Source organism: Rhinopithecus roxellana, chromosome 9, assembly GCF_007565055.1.
Source record: "Rhinopithecus roxellana isolate Shanxi Qingling chromosome 9, ASM756505v1, whole genome shotgun sequence".
Taxonomy (NCBI): domain Eukaryota; kingdom Metazoa; phylum Chordata; class Mammalia; order Primates; family Cercopithecidae; genus Rhinopithecus; species Rhinopithecus roxellana.
This window is the reverse complement of record NC_044557.1, coordinates 85,373,928-85,390,601: the sequence shown is the minus strand read 5'-3', so window position 1 is coordinate 85,390,601 and position 16,674 is coordinate 85,373,928. Positions and strand designations below refer to the sequence as shown.

The 16,674-nt window shown below is 37.1% G+C and overlaps 1 protein-coding gene across 14 annotated transcripts in view; it reads right to left on the bottom strand.

Moving 5' to 3' along the window:
- Window positions 1–16,674, bottom strand: part of PTK2 (protein tyrosine kinase 2) — a 357,696-nt gene that overhangs the window by 202,756 nt on the left and 138,266 nt on the right. For all 14 annotated transcript variants that reach the window (XM_030937412.1, XM_030937408.1, XM_030937413.1 and 11 more), the window contains one exon: window positions 9,250–9,337. In XM_030937412.1, the coding sequence (XP_030793272.1) occupies window positions 9,250–9,337 (88 nt within the window). The remainder of the gene's footprint in view (window positions 1–9,249; window positions 9,338–16,674) is intronic.

Sequence of the window (16,674 nt, the reverse complement as noted above, 5' to 3'; positions counted from 1 at the left end):
GCTCAAAAACTTGTCAGTGTTTTCCTTGTGACCCCTCCCAAAATGGACTTGGATGAATTTTCAGAAAGAGAAATAATAAAATTAGGGCATTTTATTGTAATCTATCTATTTCCCTCCCTCTCTTCTTTTCATGGGATAGGAGTGGTGGTAGAAATAATTTAAACATAATAATTTTATTTCTGCCCTGGCTAAACCAAATATATACATATATATGGTATGTATAAAATATAGGTATTTTTAGAAACTGGGTCTTGCTCTGTCATCCAGGCTGGAGTACAATGGCACAACCATGGCTCACTGCAGCCCACACTCAAGCACAAGTGGTCCTTTAGCCTCAGCTTCCCAAAGGGCTGAGATTACAGGCACGAGCCACTGTGTCTGGCCCCATTAAAAATACTGATTCATCTGCATAGAAATTAAAACAGAGAACACTAAGGAGTGTGTTCAGTATGTGCCAGACATTTCTAAGTGCTTTGATATGCTGTTTCACTGAAGATTCACAACAATCCCCTCTGCCCATTTTCCAGACTTTAAAAAAAAAAAAAGGGCCGGGCGCGGAGGCTCACACCTGTAATCCCAGCACTTTGGGAGGCCGAGGTGGGTGAAATCATGAGGTCAGGAGATCAAGACTATCCTGGCCAACATGGTGAAACCCCGTCTCTACGAAAAATACAAAAAATTAGCCAGACATGGTGGTGGGCGCCTGTAGTCCCAGCTACTCAGGAGATTGAGGCAGGAGAATCACTGAACCTGGGAGGCGGAGATTGCAGTGAGCCGAGATCGCACCACTGCACGCCAGACTAGGCAACAGAGCAAGACTTTGTCTCAAAAAAACAAAAAAAGGAAACCTAAGATCAGTTAAGAAAATCAACAGACAAGCTACAGACTCAGAGAAAATATTAGCAAAACATAACATGACAAAGGGCTAGTATCCAAGGTATATGAAAAGTCCTACATTTTAAAATCATAGAGACAGAAAGTAGAATGGTGGTTGCCAGGGGCTGCAAGGAGAGGACAAATGGGGAAATATTGTCTATAGACTTTCAGCTTTATAAGATGAAAAGAGTTACAGAGAAGGATGGTGGGGATGGTTGTGCTACATTATGAACGTATGTAGCACCGCTGAACTGCACACTTAAAAATGGTTAAGATGGAAAATTTTATGATGATTAAGTATGTGTTCTACCACAATTTAAAAAAAAAAGGAGACCTACTAACATTCAATATGCACACGGAAGAATAAACAACGCAAACAACGATTAGCTGGTACTCAGAGAAGTGAATATAAAATCCCACATCATTCAACCACATACCCACCCAGTCAAAAGGCTAAAACAAAACACTGACAACATCAAATGTGGGATAGAATGTAGAGAAACCAGAACTCTCATACATTACTGGAGGGAATATAAAATCATACAACCATGAAGGATCAAAGGGTAGATACAAATTTCATTTAACATGAAAGTCCCAGCCCATGTTCACAAAAATGCTTGTCAAAGACTGTTCCTAGTCATCTCATTAATAGTTTAAAAAAAAAAAAAGGGAAACAATCCAGATGTTCATCAACAGAAGAATGGATAAATACATTACAATATACTTACATAACAGAATACTACTCAACAATAAAAAAATTACTGAAATCTCAAAAACATCATGAGAAAACAAACTTCACATAAAAGAATATGCACTATAAAATCTGTTTATAAGAAATTCTAAAACAGGCAAAACTAAACTACGGTGGGAAAAACAGAGGAGCAATGGTTGCTTCCCATGACTGGGGGCAAGGATTGACTGGGAAGAGTCAGTGGGAAACTTTCCTGGGTGATGGTCATATTCTACACTCTACAGGGATTCAGATTATTCTGGTGAATGTACCTGTGAAAACTCAGTAAATGTATACTTAATATTTATGTATTTAACTGTGTATAAATCAAAACAAAAACCATAATTGAATACTGAATTCTAGGTTAACGATACTTATGTTGAAGTGTGCTGACACTTGAAACTTACTTCGAAATGTACGAAAATTTAAAATGGATTAATGGCTAAAGGGATGGAGAGATAAAAACAGTTATGTGGGCCGGGCGCGGTGGCTCAAACCTGTAATCCCAGCACTTTGGGAGGCTGAGATGGGCGGATCACAAGGTCAGGAGATCGAGACCATCCTGGCTAACACGGTGAAACCCTGTCTCTACTAAAAAATACAAAAAACTAGCCGGGCGAGGTGGCGGGCGCCTGTAGTCCCAGCTACTCGGGAGGCTGAGGCAGGAGAATGGCGTAAACCCGGGAGGCGGAGCTTGCAGTGAGCTGAGATCCGGCCACTGCACTCCAGCCCGGGCGACAGAGCGAGACTCCATCTCAAAAAAAAAAAAAAAAAAAACCAACAGTTATGTGATAAAGGACACATAACAAACATGAATGGTAGAATCTAAGTGGTTGGTATGCTAGTGTTCATTATAAAATTCTTTTAACACAGCAGTACATCTGAAGTTTCATAATACAATGTCGTAGAAAAAATAAATTTGAGGTACAGAGAAATAATTTCCCCACAGTTAAATTTAAGCAATTGATCAGAGTCATCACACTCAGCCATGAAGCTTGTTGACGCCAGTAAGTCTCCACATAGTGACCTTTACCTTCTTATATACTATTAGCAGAACAGTGAGAATGACATTTTTTGCAACCTCGATCTGAACTCTGTCATCCCTTTGCACTTAACTTTCTCTGGCTTCTCAGTGTCTTCACAATCAAGGTCAGATGACTGAAAAGGGCACCTCAAGCCATCCCTAACTGTCTCATCCGTTACCCTGCCCTCCAGCCACACTGGCTTTTTATCAGCTCCTTGAATCTCCAAGCTCCCTTCTACAAGGGGCCTTTGTATGAATCCAAGTGTGATAAGGCAATTAAGCATCATAATGATTCAATGACTTAGGATTCCAACAGCATTGCTAAAGGGACCTGCTATATAAACCAGGACCAGATTCTGGATGCATTATAACAATTATTCTTACATTACTGAGGTCACAAGAAGGTAAAGGAAAATGGGGCAGAGTGACGAAATAAGAATAAATACAAGCTAAGATCCTGGTAGAAGCCATGGGCTGTAAGATACGGGAACAGAGGACATGTATGCTCTCAGCTGGCTGAGGACTGACCACTGCTCCTTACTTTCCCAAAGTGAGAGAGCTTATCTTAAGATTCATGTAGTAAGGCGACATCTTCAAAATCTACTCAAAGGGTCTCCATTTGGTAGTAACTTCTGTTTCCCAGCAAGCAAATACAAACCTTTAGAGGAAAGAATCCCCAAACGAGGCCCTCAAGATTTCCACATGTGAAGTTCAACAAAACAAGAGTTCAGAACTGACACACAAGGAAAAAAGTCACTGTGAAACCCACCAACAACAAATGTGAAGAGCCCAAGGACCTCAGACGCTATAATTCACATTCAGAATAGACATTCATTATATATGGAATGGTAAAAGAAATATTAATAAAAGGCAGAGAGATTAGCAAATAATAAGGGCCATACAAAGTGGCCCGGCAATTTAAAAAAAAATTTTAAATCATAAGCAAAAAAATCAACAAATGCACCGAACACAAAACTGGTCACGGTTGAGGAGGGCTGGTAATCTGACAGACTAGACTGATCTGAATTATGTATCCTTTAGAAAGACAAGAAATTAAAAACATGAACAACAAGTTAACACATAATGGAGAGACTGAGGAGTTCTAACATAGATCTAAACCAAAATCCCAGAAGAAATAACAAAAACTGAGAAAAGGTCATATCGGAATAGACAACATCTAAGACATTTCCAGAACTGATGAAAACGACCCTAGAGGTACAGGTAGCATGACACAGATCAAGCAAGGGAAAAAAAATTAAAAAATTAAAAAAAAAAGAAAGAAAATCCATGACTCGTTTGTAATGAAGCTGCAAAAACCAAAGATAAATAAGGATCTTCAAGCCATCCAGAGAGAAAAGACAGGTCACCTACACAGAAAGACAAAATGAGAGCTGAGTTCTCAACAGCAAATAAACAATTAAAGACAGTAGGAAATAACCATCAAAATGCTGACAGAAAATGCCTACCCTGATTTGTGTACCCAGCAATACTAATTTTCAAGCAGGGAAAAAAAAGAATATTAGAAAAACAGATCTAAACAACACAATTAATAATCTTGAATGGCTATTTATTGAGCCTGTGCCAAACAATTAGAGAAGGCACATTCCACTCAAGCAAAACTGGAACCTTAACAATATCTAAATATGTGTAAGATGATGAAACAAGTCCATACAGAACTTAAACAATTAGTATCAAATGAGCCACAGTCTCTAACTACAATGCAAAATTATTTTCAAAATGAGCTAAAGAGATAAATTATTAAATCCATGGATGATCACTTTTCCATTTATACCAACAAGGTAGACTGAATGTCCTGACCAACCTCCTAGCTGAGAGCAACTAAAAATGCTGAACAAATTAATTTTTTTTAATCTTCTTGAATGCTTACATGAACTAGGAAACAAAACAAAACAAAAAATACTCAAGTAATGACAGGAATACAGAAGTGTATGGGAGAACATAAGGTCAGCTTTTACCTTAAGGGAAGAACTGAAGAATAAAAACGTTGTAAAAGCATGACAACTGGCAAACAAAAGCAAGCATGGGAAGGATAAAAACAAAATTCAGGGTAACATAAATCATTGATTTAGCCTAGAATTCAGTGGAAGTATGTTATGTATATATGTAACCATCTTAAATGTTTGCATCAAATATTAAAGACTTTAAAGGTCAGAGAATGCGTATCATCACATTCTGAGACCATTATAAAGTGATTAATTTATCTCATACTTCAGTGAAGGTTCTCACACACAATACTTACGTAATGTTTCAGCTGCATTCTCAGATAAATATACTCTGGCTATAGAAAGCTGATGAGGACAATTACTGATTTATCTGCGCCCCATTTGCACATGTGTTTAAATAGCAGAAAACTCTGGATTCCAAACTGATTTTGTAACTTTGGAATTAAACCCTTTCCCAAGTTTGGTGCTGAATGTGTAGGACAATATATGGATCACTCATAATAGTTCTGGAATTGCCAAGCATGTGGCAGGGCAGATTCTGCATTGAGACTTTACCAGGAGAAGTCAAATATTTAATTACGTACCAAACCAGCAATAAAAACTCATACTATATTCCAAATTTTCTTGCCAGATCAGGGTAAAACTTAAAAATATGCTTTTTTTCCACACAAATGAAAATTATACATGTTATACACATGGCCTGTTTTAAACAACAGCATTTAATGCTGTTAATACCTTCCGCATCCATGAACAGTTGTACCTCCCTGTTAATGAGGGATACATAAATTTGAAACTCAGTACATTTAACCTGTTGAAAGACATCTGCAACACCTCTAATTTCTTTCTTGTTACTGTAATATGCCTATAAGCATCCTTGTACATGTATGCATACATGTGTAAATCTTACTATTCCTGTTGAATAAATTCATAAAAGTAGAATTATTAGGTCCAATCATAGGAAACTGCCAAGGTTTCAACTGTTTTTTACTTACAGTAAAGATGGCAGTCAATAGGGTCACCCAACAAACTGGAGGACATGAACATATTCAAGGCTTTTGGTATACTGGCCAATTCATTAACTTTGACAAATCATAGTATTTTGTTGTTGTTGAGACAGGGTCTTGCGTGGGCCACCGCAACCAGTCAATCATAGTATTTTCTTTCTTCCTCCCTTCCCTTTTTATGACTTTGGTACCCCCTTTAACTCCCTCCAATTACCATTACTTGAGCCTGACACACTGGCATGGAAAAACGACAACATTGCCAATCACCAATGGGAAAGGAATGTGACCATGACTATACTTTCTTTTAAAATGTATGTACATGATAAACTATTATAAAAGGATACACAAAATGAAAGTGATTATTAGAATACAGATAATTTAAGTAATGTTCTAGAAGTATTTTTTGAACTTTCTAAAAATGTGCCATGCCAAGCATGGTGGCTCATGCCTGTACTCCCAGTACTTTGGGAGGCCAGGGCAGAAGGACTGTTTGAGGACAGGAATTTGAGACCAGCTTGGGTAACACAGCAATACTCCCATCTCTACAAAAAATTTTTAAAAAATCAGTGAGGCATCATGGCATGCACCTATAGTCCCAACTACTCAGGAGGCTGAGGCAGGGGGATTGCTTGAGCCCAGAAGTTCAAGGCTGCAGTGAGGTATAGTCATGCCACTGCACTCCAGACTGGGCAACAGAGCAAGATGCTGTCTCTGTAAAAATAAAATAAAATTTAAATAAATATTAAAATGTACTCAATAACAGATTTTTAAAAATTAAAAAGACAAAAAGAGAAACTGTAGAAACGAATGACAGCAAAGAGTGGGGTGGAGGAGCTGAAAGGTTCTACAGAGTACACATAGGAAGGAAAAAGGAAAGCTATGCACCATCCCATAATGTGCAGCTCGCACTTGTATGGTGACATGCAAATGGCAAATGCTGAATCCTCTAAGTCTGCTACTGTCTACAGACTGAAATTCAAAATGTCGCTGGGCAATTATATGGCAGACAATTTTGTCTCATTTAATGAACGTAATAGTCCTATAGAATAGTTATTCCATATCTATATTTTAATATATAAAACAATTAAGCAAAAAGAGACTCAGTAGTAAAATCACAGAGCTATTATACACAGAACAAGCACATGACTGTATTCACTGCATTTTCCTTTAAGTAAAATTTCATTAACACTTAACTATACTTAGTGAATGTCTTGATCAGAATTTTTTTTAGACCACTCTGACTGGATGGCAGTATCAAGGATAGACTGAATTTTTAAAAGGTTCATTACACTTAGCTTTCTCTTGGGTTTTAGAAAAACCTCTGAACTGAATTCTATAGACTACCGTAAGATATGTCCTATTAGTAAAAGAAAATCTGGGATACACTGGTATGTGCAGTACTCACTTTATCATATAGGAAAGTCTTCCAACAAAGAAAAAGTAGGACAACCTAGTAACAGTGTGAACAAGGAACAAAAAAGTTGCAGACTTTTAGGTTAGCCTAGAAATTATAAAAAGGAGTCACTTAGGCCTATATTATGCATTCCAGAAATCAGTGTTACTAAAGTACCCATGTATTTCCTTGGTGGGTAGAATATTTTTCCAAGAAATAATATCAATAGTGACACAGATCACATACCAAAAGAAAAATGTTAAATAAATATGAGTTATTTAAACTCTCATTATCTCCTTCGGCAAAATACGAAGTTCAACAGACTGCTAAAGGATGAGATGTAACAGTACATCAGAACCAGTCTGTAAGCTGAACATTATTTTTGCAATGAGTAGGCTTCCAATAAGCTCAGCTGGAATCTGAAAATGCCTTCTTAATCTTTCCATTTTACCAACTTAAATTCCTCTCTTATTCAACTCTGTATTATCGTAAACCCTCAAAACTTGTCACCAATCCCTTACCTCAGGGGTCCCCAAACCCTGGGCCATGGATCAGTACCAGTTAGTAGCTTATTAGGAACCAGGTCACACAGCAGGAGGTGAGCCGTGGGCAAGCAAGCATTACCGCCTGAGCTCTGCCTCCTGTCAGATCAGCAGTGGCATTAGATTTTCACAGGAGCACAAACCCTGTTGTGAATTGCACATGCGAGGGATCAAGGTTGCGCGTTCCTTATGAGAACCTAATGCCTGATGATCTGAGGTCAAACAGTTTCACCCCAAAATCATTCCCCTACACTCCATCCCCCAACACCCTGTGGCTCTGGTCTGTAGAAAAACTGTCCTCAAAACTGGTCGCAGGTGCCAAAAAGGTGTTAGGTAAAGCAGCAGTCCCCAACCTATCTCCTATGTCACGACTTCTTCACAGACAAGATGAAAACAGACACACCCCCGCCAACAGCTGGAAACTTCCTTAGCTTCCTACTTTCTCAGCTTGAACCTTTTAAGTGGTAACATCTATCATTATCTCACATAGAAAAATATAGAACAACTTACCTTCTTACCTCCTTCTTTTGAATCTAATTCACCATTGCTCTTTCATGGCAGTAAGTGCCTAGACTTATATAATAAGCCTTTTTCTTCCTTATTTTCATATCCTGTTTTAGTTCAATCTCTGGGTCCTATCAAATCCATCCACTAAATTTGCGTATTATAATATACTTTCACTTTTATCTAATTTCTTGCCAGAATGATTGAAGAGCCTCTAAACATGCTTGCAACCTTTTAAAAATTTAATCTATCCCTGATAGTGCCATCTAATCACAGTGGTCTCAAAAACAACTCTGGTTACGGCATTCGCTAACTAAAGTTTTCAAATGGCTCCCAATATCTGCAGGAGAAAACCTAAACCCCTGTTTACATGATGTTTGTGGTCCCTCTCTCAACAAAATGTTATGAACTATTTTAGCTAAGACTGCACCACATTTTCTCTCTCCCCTCCATGTTCTTGTCTAGAAAACACAACTCTTCTTTGTTCTACAAAGTCGGAGACTCCTCAAATGATGCTTTTCAGTGAAGCCATCTCAATACCAAATCTACACTAGGTCAGCAGACTCTTCTATGCACAGTCACATCATTCGTGCTTACTAACAGCAAAGGATCAAACATAAAGTCACTGTTTACAGGAATCCTCCACTAGACAGAAGAATTTAAAGGTGTGGATTATGTGATTTATTTCTGCATTTCAGGTCCGGAATAGTTAATAAATATTTTTATTAAAGCAAAAAAAAACTACCAAATACAATTAATGACAAAATTATATGTACAAATGTCTTTTTGATGCTTATTAACATTTTTGGCCTTTTACCTTATATATATTTATTGTCTATCTGATGCCTTACGGGGTAAAAAGCAAAGCAGATCAATTTTATATGGGTATAGTCGGCTCTGCAACAATCTCTACCTATGACAAATTCGTTGATATTCAGGCATAATAATAGTATTTAAAGCTCAAGAAATGATTGTAGACTTACTGTCTCCATACAATAGAAGTTATCTTTTAAGATTTGCTCAAGTATACACAAGCTCACAAAGAACAAAAAAATTAGTAATTTCATAGTGGTTAAAAGATTCTTATTGCCATTCAGCAACAAATTTCTATTCCTCCAAATGTGAGCTTTAATCAAATTTGAAAATAAAAATACGTAATAAATAGGATTCAAAGAAACAAACAAAAAAGTATATTAAAGCAGCCTCTAATACCTGTTGATAGAAGAAATTCAAAGTTGGCTTATCTTCAGTAAACTGGTTTAGAAATCCTTTTGGCAAATAACGAATTCTCAATTCATATCTAAAAATAATTCACAAAACAGAACAATTAGAAATTAGTCATATTCTCAATTTACAGTCTACAATTACAATATTATTTTGAGTATAGCATTCCTAATTACTCTGAAAGATGATTTTAAATATAAGCTAAAATCAATTAATCTTTAAATGTAATTTTTAAACATTTTAGCATGAAAAAAGAGCACATATCATAGATGTGCTACAGCTCAGTGATTCCAGGAAACAGAGAATAGGACTTCTGAGCCTTAAGAGGCCTCTTAAGGCCTCTTGCTCAGAAAGCTAAGCTTTAAGAATGGATAAAACAAACCAGCATCACCAGAATGCTCTTTATCTTTCTCATTCTCTCTTTATGTGTATGTGTGGCTCTACCCATATGAACACTCTAAATGTCTTCTGGCAAACATATGCACACAATTCGGTTGCATATATACCTAGGAGCACTGGATAACAAATACATCCATTAGCTTTAGCAGATATTATCAAACAGCATGCCGAAGAGTTTGTAACAAGTCAAACTTCCACCAACACCATGGGGATGTTCCAGTTCCTCTATATCCTTTTCTCTACTTGGCATTTTCTAACTTTTTTGTTTTACTCACCCTGATTGGCATACTGTAATAGTGCATGGTGATTTTAATTGGCATTTATTTGGTAAAAGTAATGAAAGTGAGTATTTTCACATGCTTTTTGGTCATTTTGTATCTTCTTTTGTGAAGTACCTGTTGAGTTTTTTATTTTTTCTGCCCAGGCTGGTCTTGAACTCCTGGTCTCAAGGGATCCTTCCACCTTGGCCTCCCAAAGTGCTGGGATTACAGGTGTGAGCCTCCACCCTTGGCCATGTTCAAGTTTTTGTCCTTGTTTTCCTACTAAATGGTCTACCTTTTCTCCTTCACCACCTACTGATTTGTAGGTGTTCTTTATATATTCTAGATTTGAGGCCTTTACCTCCTATTGATTTGTAGGTGTTCTTTATATATTTTAGATTTGAGGCCTTTGTTAGACACAGTGAATATCCTCTTCCATTCTGTAGCTTAATGGTATTGTTTTTTTAACCACTCAACAAAATTTCAATGCAATCTTTTGAGGAAGCAGTTTGGTACACATATGCAAGTTCTGCTAAGACTTATAAATGTCCACTTTATTAAAATAAAAAATTGCCAAACAATTTGGTTCCATTTCACTTTTACTCTCAGAAGGAGTTCAGTAACTTACTGTAGATATTCTACACTGGGTTATTATACAAGTATAACAGATTTCATTTATTTTCAACTTAGGATTTACCAGGCACATAACTACTTTATGCGCACTATTTCTCTCTCTTTGAGACAGGGTCTGGCTCTGTTGACCAGGCTGCAGTGCAGTGGCACAATCTCAGCTCACTGCAACCTCTGCCTCCCCGGGCTCAAGTGATCCTCCCACCTCAACCTCCCGAGTAGCTGGGGCTACATGCACATGCCACCATGCCTGGCTAATTTTTGTATTTTTAGTAGAGCTGGGGTCTTGCCATGTTGCCCAGGCTGGTCTTGAACATCTGAGTTCAACAAATCTGCCTGCCTCAGCCTCCCAAAGTGCTGGGATTACAGGCGTGTGAGCCACCACATCTGGCCTGTGCACTATTTCTCTTGATCAATTTAATAATCAGAGAAGAAAGGTATAATTATTTGCATTCTGCAGACTAAAAAAATGCTCAGCAAAAAATTATTAGTTCCAGGGTTACATGTCATTGATTCAAACAGGTCTAAGGAGGCTCTCATTTTATTTATTTATTTTTTGGTGGCAGGAAGTTCCCATATTAAAGATAAGGAAACTGAGGTTCAAAATGAAACAATGGGCAGCCTGGCTCCAAATCCATTCTTTTTTTTTTTTTTTTTTTTTTTGAGATGGAGTCTCGCTCTGTCACCCGGGCTAGAGTGCAGTGGCCGGATCTCAGCTCACTGCAAGCTCCGCCTCCCGGGTTTACGCCATTCTCCTGCCTCAGCCTCCCAAGTAGCTGGGACTACAGGCGCCCGCCACCTCGCCCGGCTAGCTTTTTGTATTTTTTAGTAGAGACGGGTTTCACCGTGTTAGCCAGGATGGTCTCGAACTCCTAACCTGGTGATCTGCCCATCTCGGCCTCCCAAAGTGCTGGGATTACAGGCTTGAGCCACCACACCTGGCCTCCAAATCCATTCTTTTAACATCCAGCATTCTGATGCTGATGATGATTATCAACTAACATTTTCTGAATATTTAGGGTATGACAGGAATTGTGATAAGCATTTCACACAGATGATTTATTTTTAGAGAAGCATAAGGAACATGGGCTCTAGATAAAGATCACCTACGGGAGGCCATGTCACTTATTCACTGTCAGCTATCACTTCTCTGTGCCTCAATTTCCTTATAAGGATGTTACAAGAAGTAAATGAGTCAGTAGACACAAAACACCCAGAACAGTCACTGGCATATCATAATAAATGGTTTCTAAGGTTTATCGAATTATTAGTAATAACTCGATAACTGTTTATTCCAGCACAGATCATGTCTCACGTAGAGCTGGAGGTGCTGGAAATTCAACAGTGAAAATTCAACAGTGAATAACAGGCAAAGTGCTAGGTCTCAAAAAGTCTGCATTTTTGTGGCAGAAGTCAGACAGCAAATACACAAATATATGTGAGATGGCAGTCAGCGTCATAAAAAAAAAATCAAAGTAAGGGGAATAACAAATGATTATTATTTTTATAAAGGATACTGAATGATGGACACTGATATGATATCTGAGCAAAGATCTAAACAAAGGAGATGAGGAAGGGCGTTATACAGTTATGTACAGAGAAAAAGTGTTCTAATCAGGTGGAACAGACTATGTAAAGGCCCTGCTGCTGGAGGATGCTTGGGAAGACAAGTGTAGCATGAGGGCAGTGAGTAGAAATGAAGCTTCACACAGACCCTTACAAGTCATGATAACAGGGTTCTTTCTCAATGAGAAAGGAAGTCAAGGGCACGCTGTGCACAGAGAAGTGACATCACAGGATTTTCATTTTTCATGATTAGGGTATATACCATGCAGAACAGACAATGGGGACCAAAGGAAGAAGTAGGGAGACTAGGAGGAGACAGCAAAATTCTGGGTGAGAAATAATAGCCAGGTTAATATTCACCTTATGTCCACAGATTGACAAGACAATTTTAGGGAATTACATAATCTTCCCTAGATCCTACAGCTATTTAGAGGTAGGCATGGGATTCCTCTCCAGCAAGAACATGAATATTTAAAGGCACAATGAAATGAAGAGAAGGCACCTATGTCTTAAAAACAGAAAGGAATTTAACTCAAGCCTGCTTATGTGAAGTTAGACAAGGCCTTAAAATCATGTTAAGAATTTTGATAGGAGCTAAACGACAACAACACATCCACATAAAGCAGGAAATAAGACACTGGGGACTAACAAGAGTGGTGGATGGGAGGAGGGAGAGGATCAGAAAAAATACCTGGTTGATGAAATAATCTGTAAACCAAACCCCTGTGACATGTAGTTTACCTATGTAACAAATCTGCCCATGTACCCTTGAACCTAAAATGAACGTTAAAAAGAACTTTGTTCCCTGCTTCAACACACTACAGTCTAGCAAATTTCACACAAAACCCTACTGAAACTTTCCTCAGTCCTTAAACTGCAATGTGTGACACCATGTTCTCGTGCCCCACTAGAGCTGACATCCCTACTCTACTCTCTTACACAAAACTCACCATTTTCTTTACACGTCTGTTTGCCATTTTAAGAGTCTAGTTGCATCCTGACACATATTTCCACTTCTCTGCTATATGCCTCTCCATGGATTCCCAACAGCAGCTAAATACTATGCCCTAAATAAAATCATTCTTCTGTTCCTACTCTTAGGCAATATGTTCTTATTCACGTCATTGTCATCTAGCTTCCTCAGTCTTACCACCAAATATGAGCAATAAGACACCCAAAAGTAACCAACTGAGGATAATGAGGAAGAGGGTATGTTTTTGAAAAGCTGAGTTAGATTAAGAATATGATAGTCCTGATACTGAGAAGGGTTAGCTAGCTAGTCTGTCTTTAGTGAAGTAAACAAAGCATTAACTTCACACAACACAGATGCCCTCATAAAAAAAACTGGTGTGAACAGTCTGTTCTTACAATAGACTTCCAATTTTTTTAAAAAAAGGGAAGAATGGAAATGAGAAATTTATCATTTAGCAACAATTATAGTAATAATCACTGCAAGACAGAATCATCAATGAATGCTAAGATTAGTGGGTGAAAACGAGAAACAGAATGTTGTAGTATCGATGTATCTTCCCAGAAGATATTTCTTAATAATAAAGGGGAAACAGTAACCTTGTAGTGGTGAAACCTGGCTTCCATTATCTTAACCAAATGATCCAAGTTAGAACCATCTGTAAATTGAGTTGTGTCATCATTATGGACTTCCTGATACAATGCAACAAGAAAGGTAGGACATCTTGACTGTGGCAGTTTTGCCGCACATGCATAACCTTAATCATAAAAACAATATCAAACTCAAATTGAAGAACACAATACAAATAACCAGTGAGTATTCTTCAAAAATGTAAAGGTCATAATGACACAAATTAAGGAACTGTCTCAGATTAGAGAAGACTTAAGGAGACATGACCATAATGTGGTGTTCTGAATTGGTCCTGAACCAGAAAAGGAACAGTAAGTGGAATAATTGGGAAATGTGAAAAAGTCATATAGATTTGTTACTAGGACTGCATCAATGTTAATCTCCTGGTTTTACTAGCTAAATTACATAAGATTTTAATATTTAAGGAAACTGGCTGAAGGGTACACAGGATTTCTGTGTACTATTTTGCAACTTTTGATATTATATTGAGAATTTTTAAATTCCCACAAATACAAGACTGACCCTTTTGTAGCTGTGGTGACAAACACCCCCCCCAACACACACACACACACACACACACACAAAACCAGTTTTAAATCAGCTTGGTCAATAAATACCAGTTGTACAGCCACAGACCCACTCGAAACTAATTTGAAAGCACCTTTAATCAATCAACTGATAACTTGCCTCAATGAACACGCATCTGCAGGTCAACTGATTGGCAGCTCCTTCTTTAATTCAGTCAAACAGGAACTAACTCTAAAGAACATGCTTCTAAAGACGAACAGTCTAACTTGTGTAACCATGTGTCTAAAATTGATGCCAACCCATTCCCACCTCTGAAAGTTGGCCAGTTTCTCAATTTCATACTTCCAAAAACCTTGTACAGTATCAGTAGTGTGTTCTCCTCAGGGAGACTGACTGATCAGCTCAGCTTTTCCTTAACAGTATAATAAAGCCTCTTTTTTCCGATTTAATGAATGATCATGATGTCAGATTCGGACAATATGTAAGTAGTAAAACTTTTTTTTAAGCAAAAAAATCATTATGACCAAAATCAGGATATCAGTTACCTCCAGAAGCAAAGAATAGAGAATGAAATTGGGAATGGGCACACCTCTAATTTAATGGGCTACAATTCATTAATTCATACAAAGACAATAAATATGTTGCTGATAGGAAACACATAAACAAAGAGGGGGCACTACGTACCTGGTAACAAAAAGTCTAGATGAATATATTATCATCATGAACTTATACATACTTAACAACATAGCCTTAAAATCATAAAGAATCACAAGACAGAATTACTAAAAAAAAAAAAAAAAGTACATCAACAATTACAGTTGAATAGTTTCTTCTGAGATGAGCATGTAGCAAAATATATGTGTATAATATATACATTGAATACATTAAATGTCACTTTTCAAGCAAAGTATGAACAATATAATCTTCAAATAATATGACAATAAGCTTGAAAAAATGTACACAAACACACTCGCCCTCTTTATAAAATAACATACCACTTTTTCAAAAGGAATGAAAATATCAACTAAGTACTAAGGCACAAAGAATCATCAACATAGTTAAAAAAGAGTCAACACCATAAAATTGTTATTCTTCCTGTAATGCAACAAAATAAATCCATAACCAATAATCTTTTGTTTTATAAGCACATATGGCAGAAACCTAAACAACACACTTAATCCACCCCTTGGTTTCTTCCTAAAATCTTGAAACAAATATCAAAACACTGATTGATAATAAAACACTATCTAACAAAGTTGTGAGACACAGACAAAACTAAAATGACCATTTATAGTAAAATACATTTATTGGTAAACATGAATGAATGAAAACAAGTGAGCTAAGTGTTCAATTTAGAAATAAGTGGTAAACAGAATAAAATATAACCTTCATAATAGGAATATATTATAGAGTAAGAATTAACTCAGTAAAGATGACACAAAGGCTTTGCAGAGAAGACATTAGAAGGCATCCAAGACAATGGACACAGATGTCACAGACAAAATCCAGATGAGGGAACCTGTAGGACAAGCAACACAGCTTCCTTCACAAACTGCAAGTAAAGGGGAGAAACTGGATGAAGATGCTATAGATTACAGAAGACTGAAAAGACAAAGGGCACACCTAATTTGGATCCTAATTCAAATAACTTACCTTTAAAACTTTTGTCATGATATTTAATAAACAAGTCAAACTTTGAATACTGATGGGATAGTTTATGAAATTAAGAATAATTTTTGGAGATTTTTAACAATTTTTGGTTATATTTTAGAGCTGTAGTTCTGAACCTTGAGAGATTCTGCCCCCTTCCTGTTTCCCCTAGGGGACAACTGGCAGTAACTGGACACATTTTTGCCTGTTAAAACTAAAGAGGGTGGGGTGGTGGGCTCCTATCATTTAGTGGGTAGAAGCCATACAACATATATATACAAAAGCTCCCCACAACAAAGAATTACCTGGCCAAAATTTTAATCCATGATTAAAATTTAAAAAGCAACAAAGGAAAGCATGTTGTCATGTTATGGACAGACCATTGTGAAGTCTAAACTATTTCCATCAATTTATAACTTTGTCACCAAAAAGGAGTGGATGCACTGCTCATAAAAAATCTGAAAACAAAAATTTCTAACATTTCAAGATTTCTCCATTAAATAAAAAACTGATGTTAAAATATGAAAATACATTTCAAAATCAATTATATTGAAAGGAATGATCATGGAATATGGAAATTCACTGACCAAATTTCAACAAATGTTTACATAATTGGTGACTGGTAATGAAAAATCAGTATCATGGTAAGGCACATACAGACAGTGGTATCCCTTCTATTTAATTATGCATATCTTTGTCAAGAATACTTTTTGCTATGACAACCATTAAAAGCAATAACAAAATAAATAAAACCTGAAATAAGACCTTTGAATCAGAAGT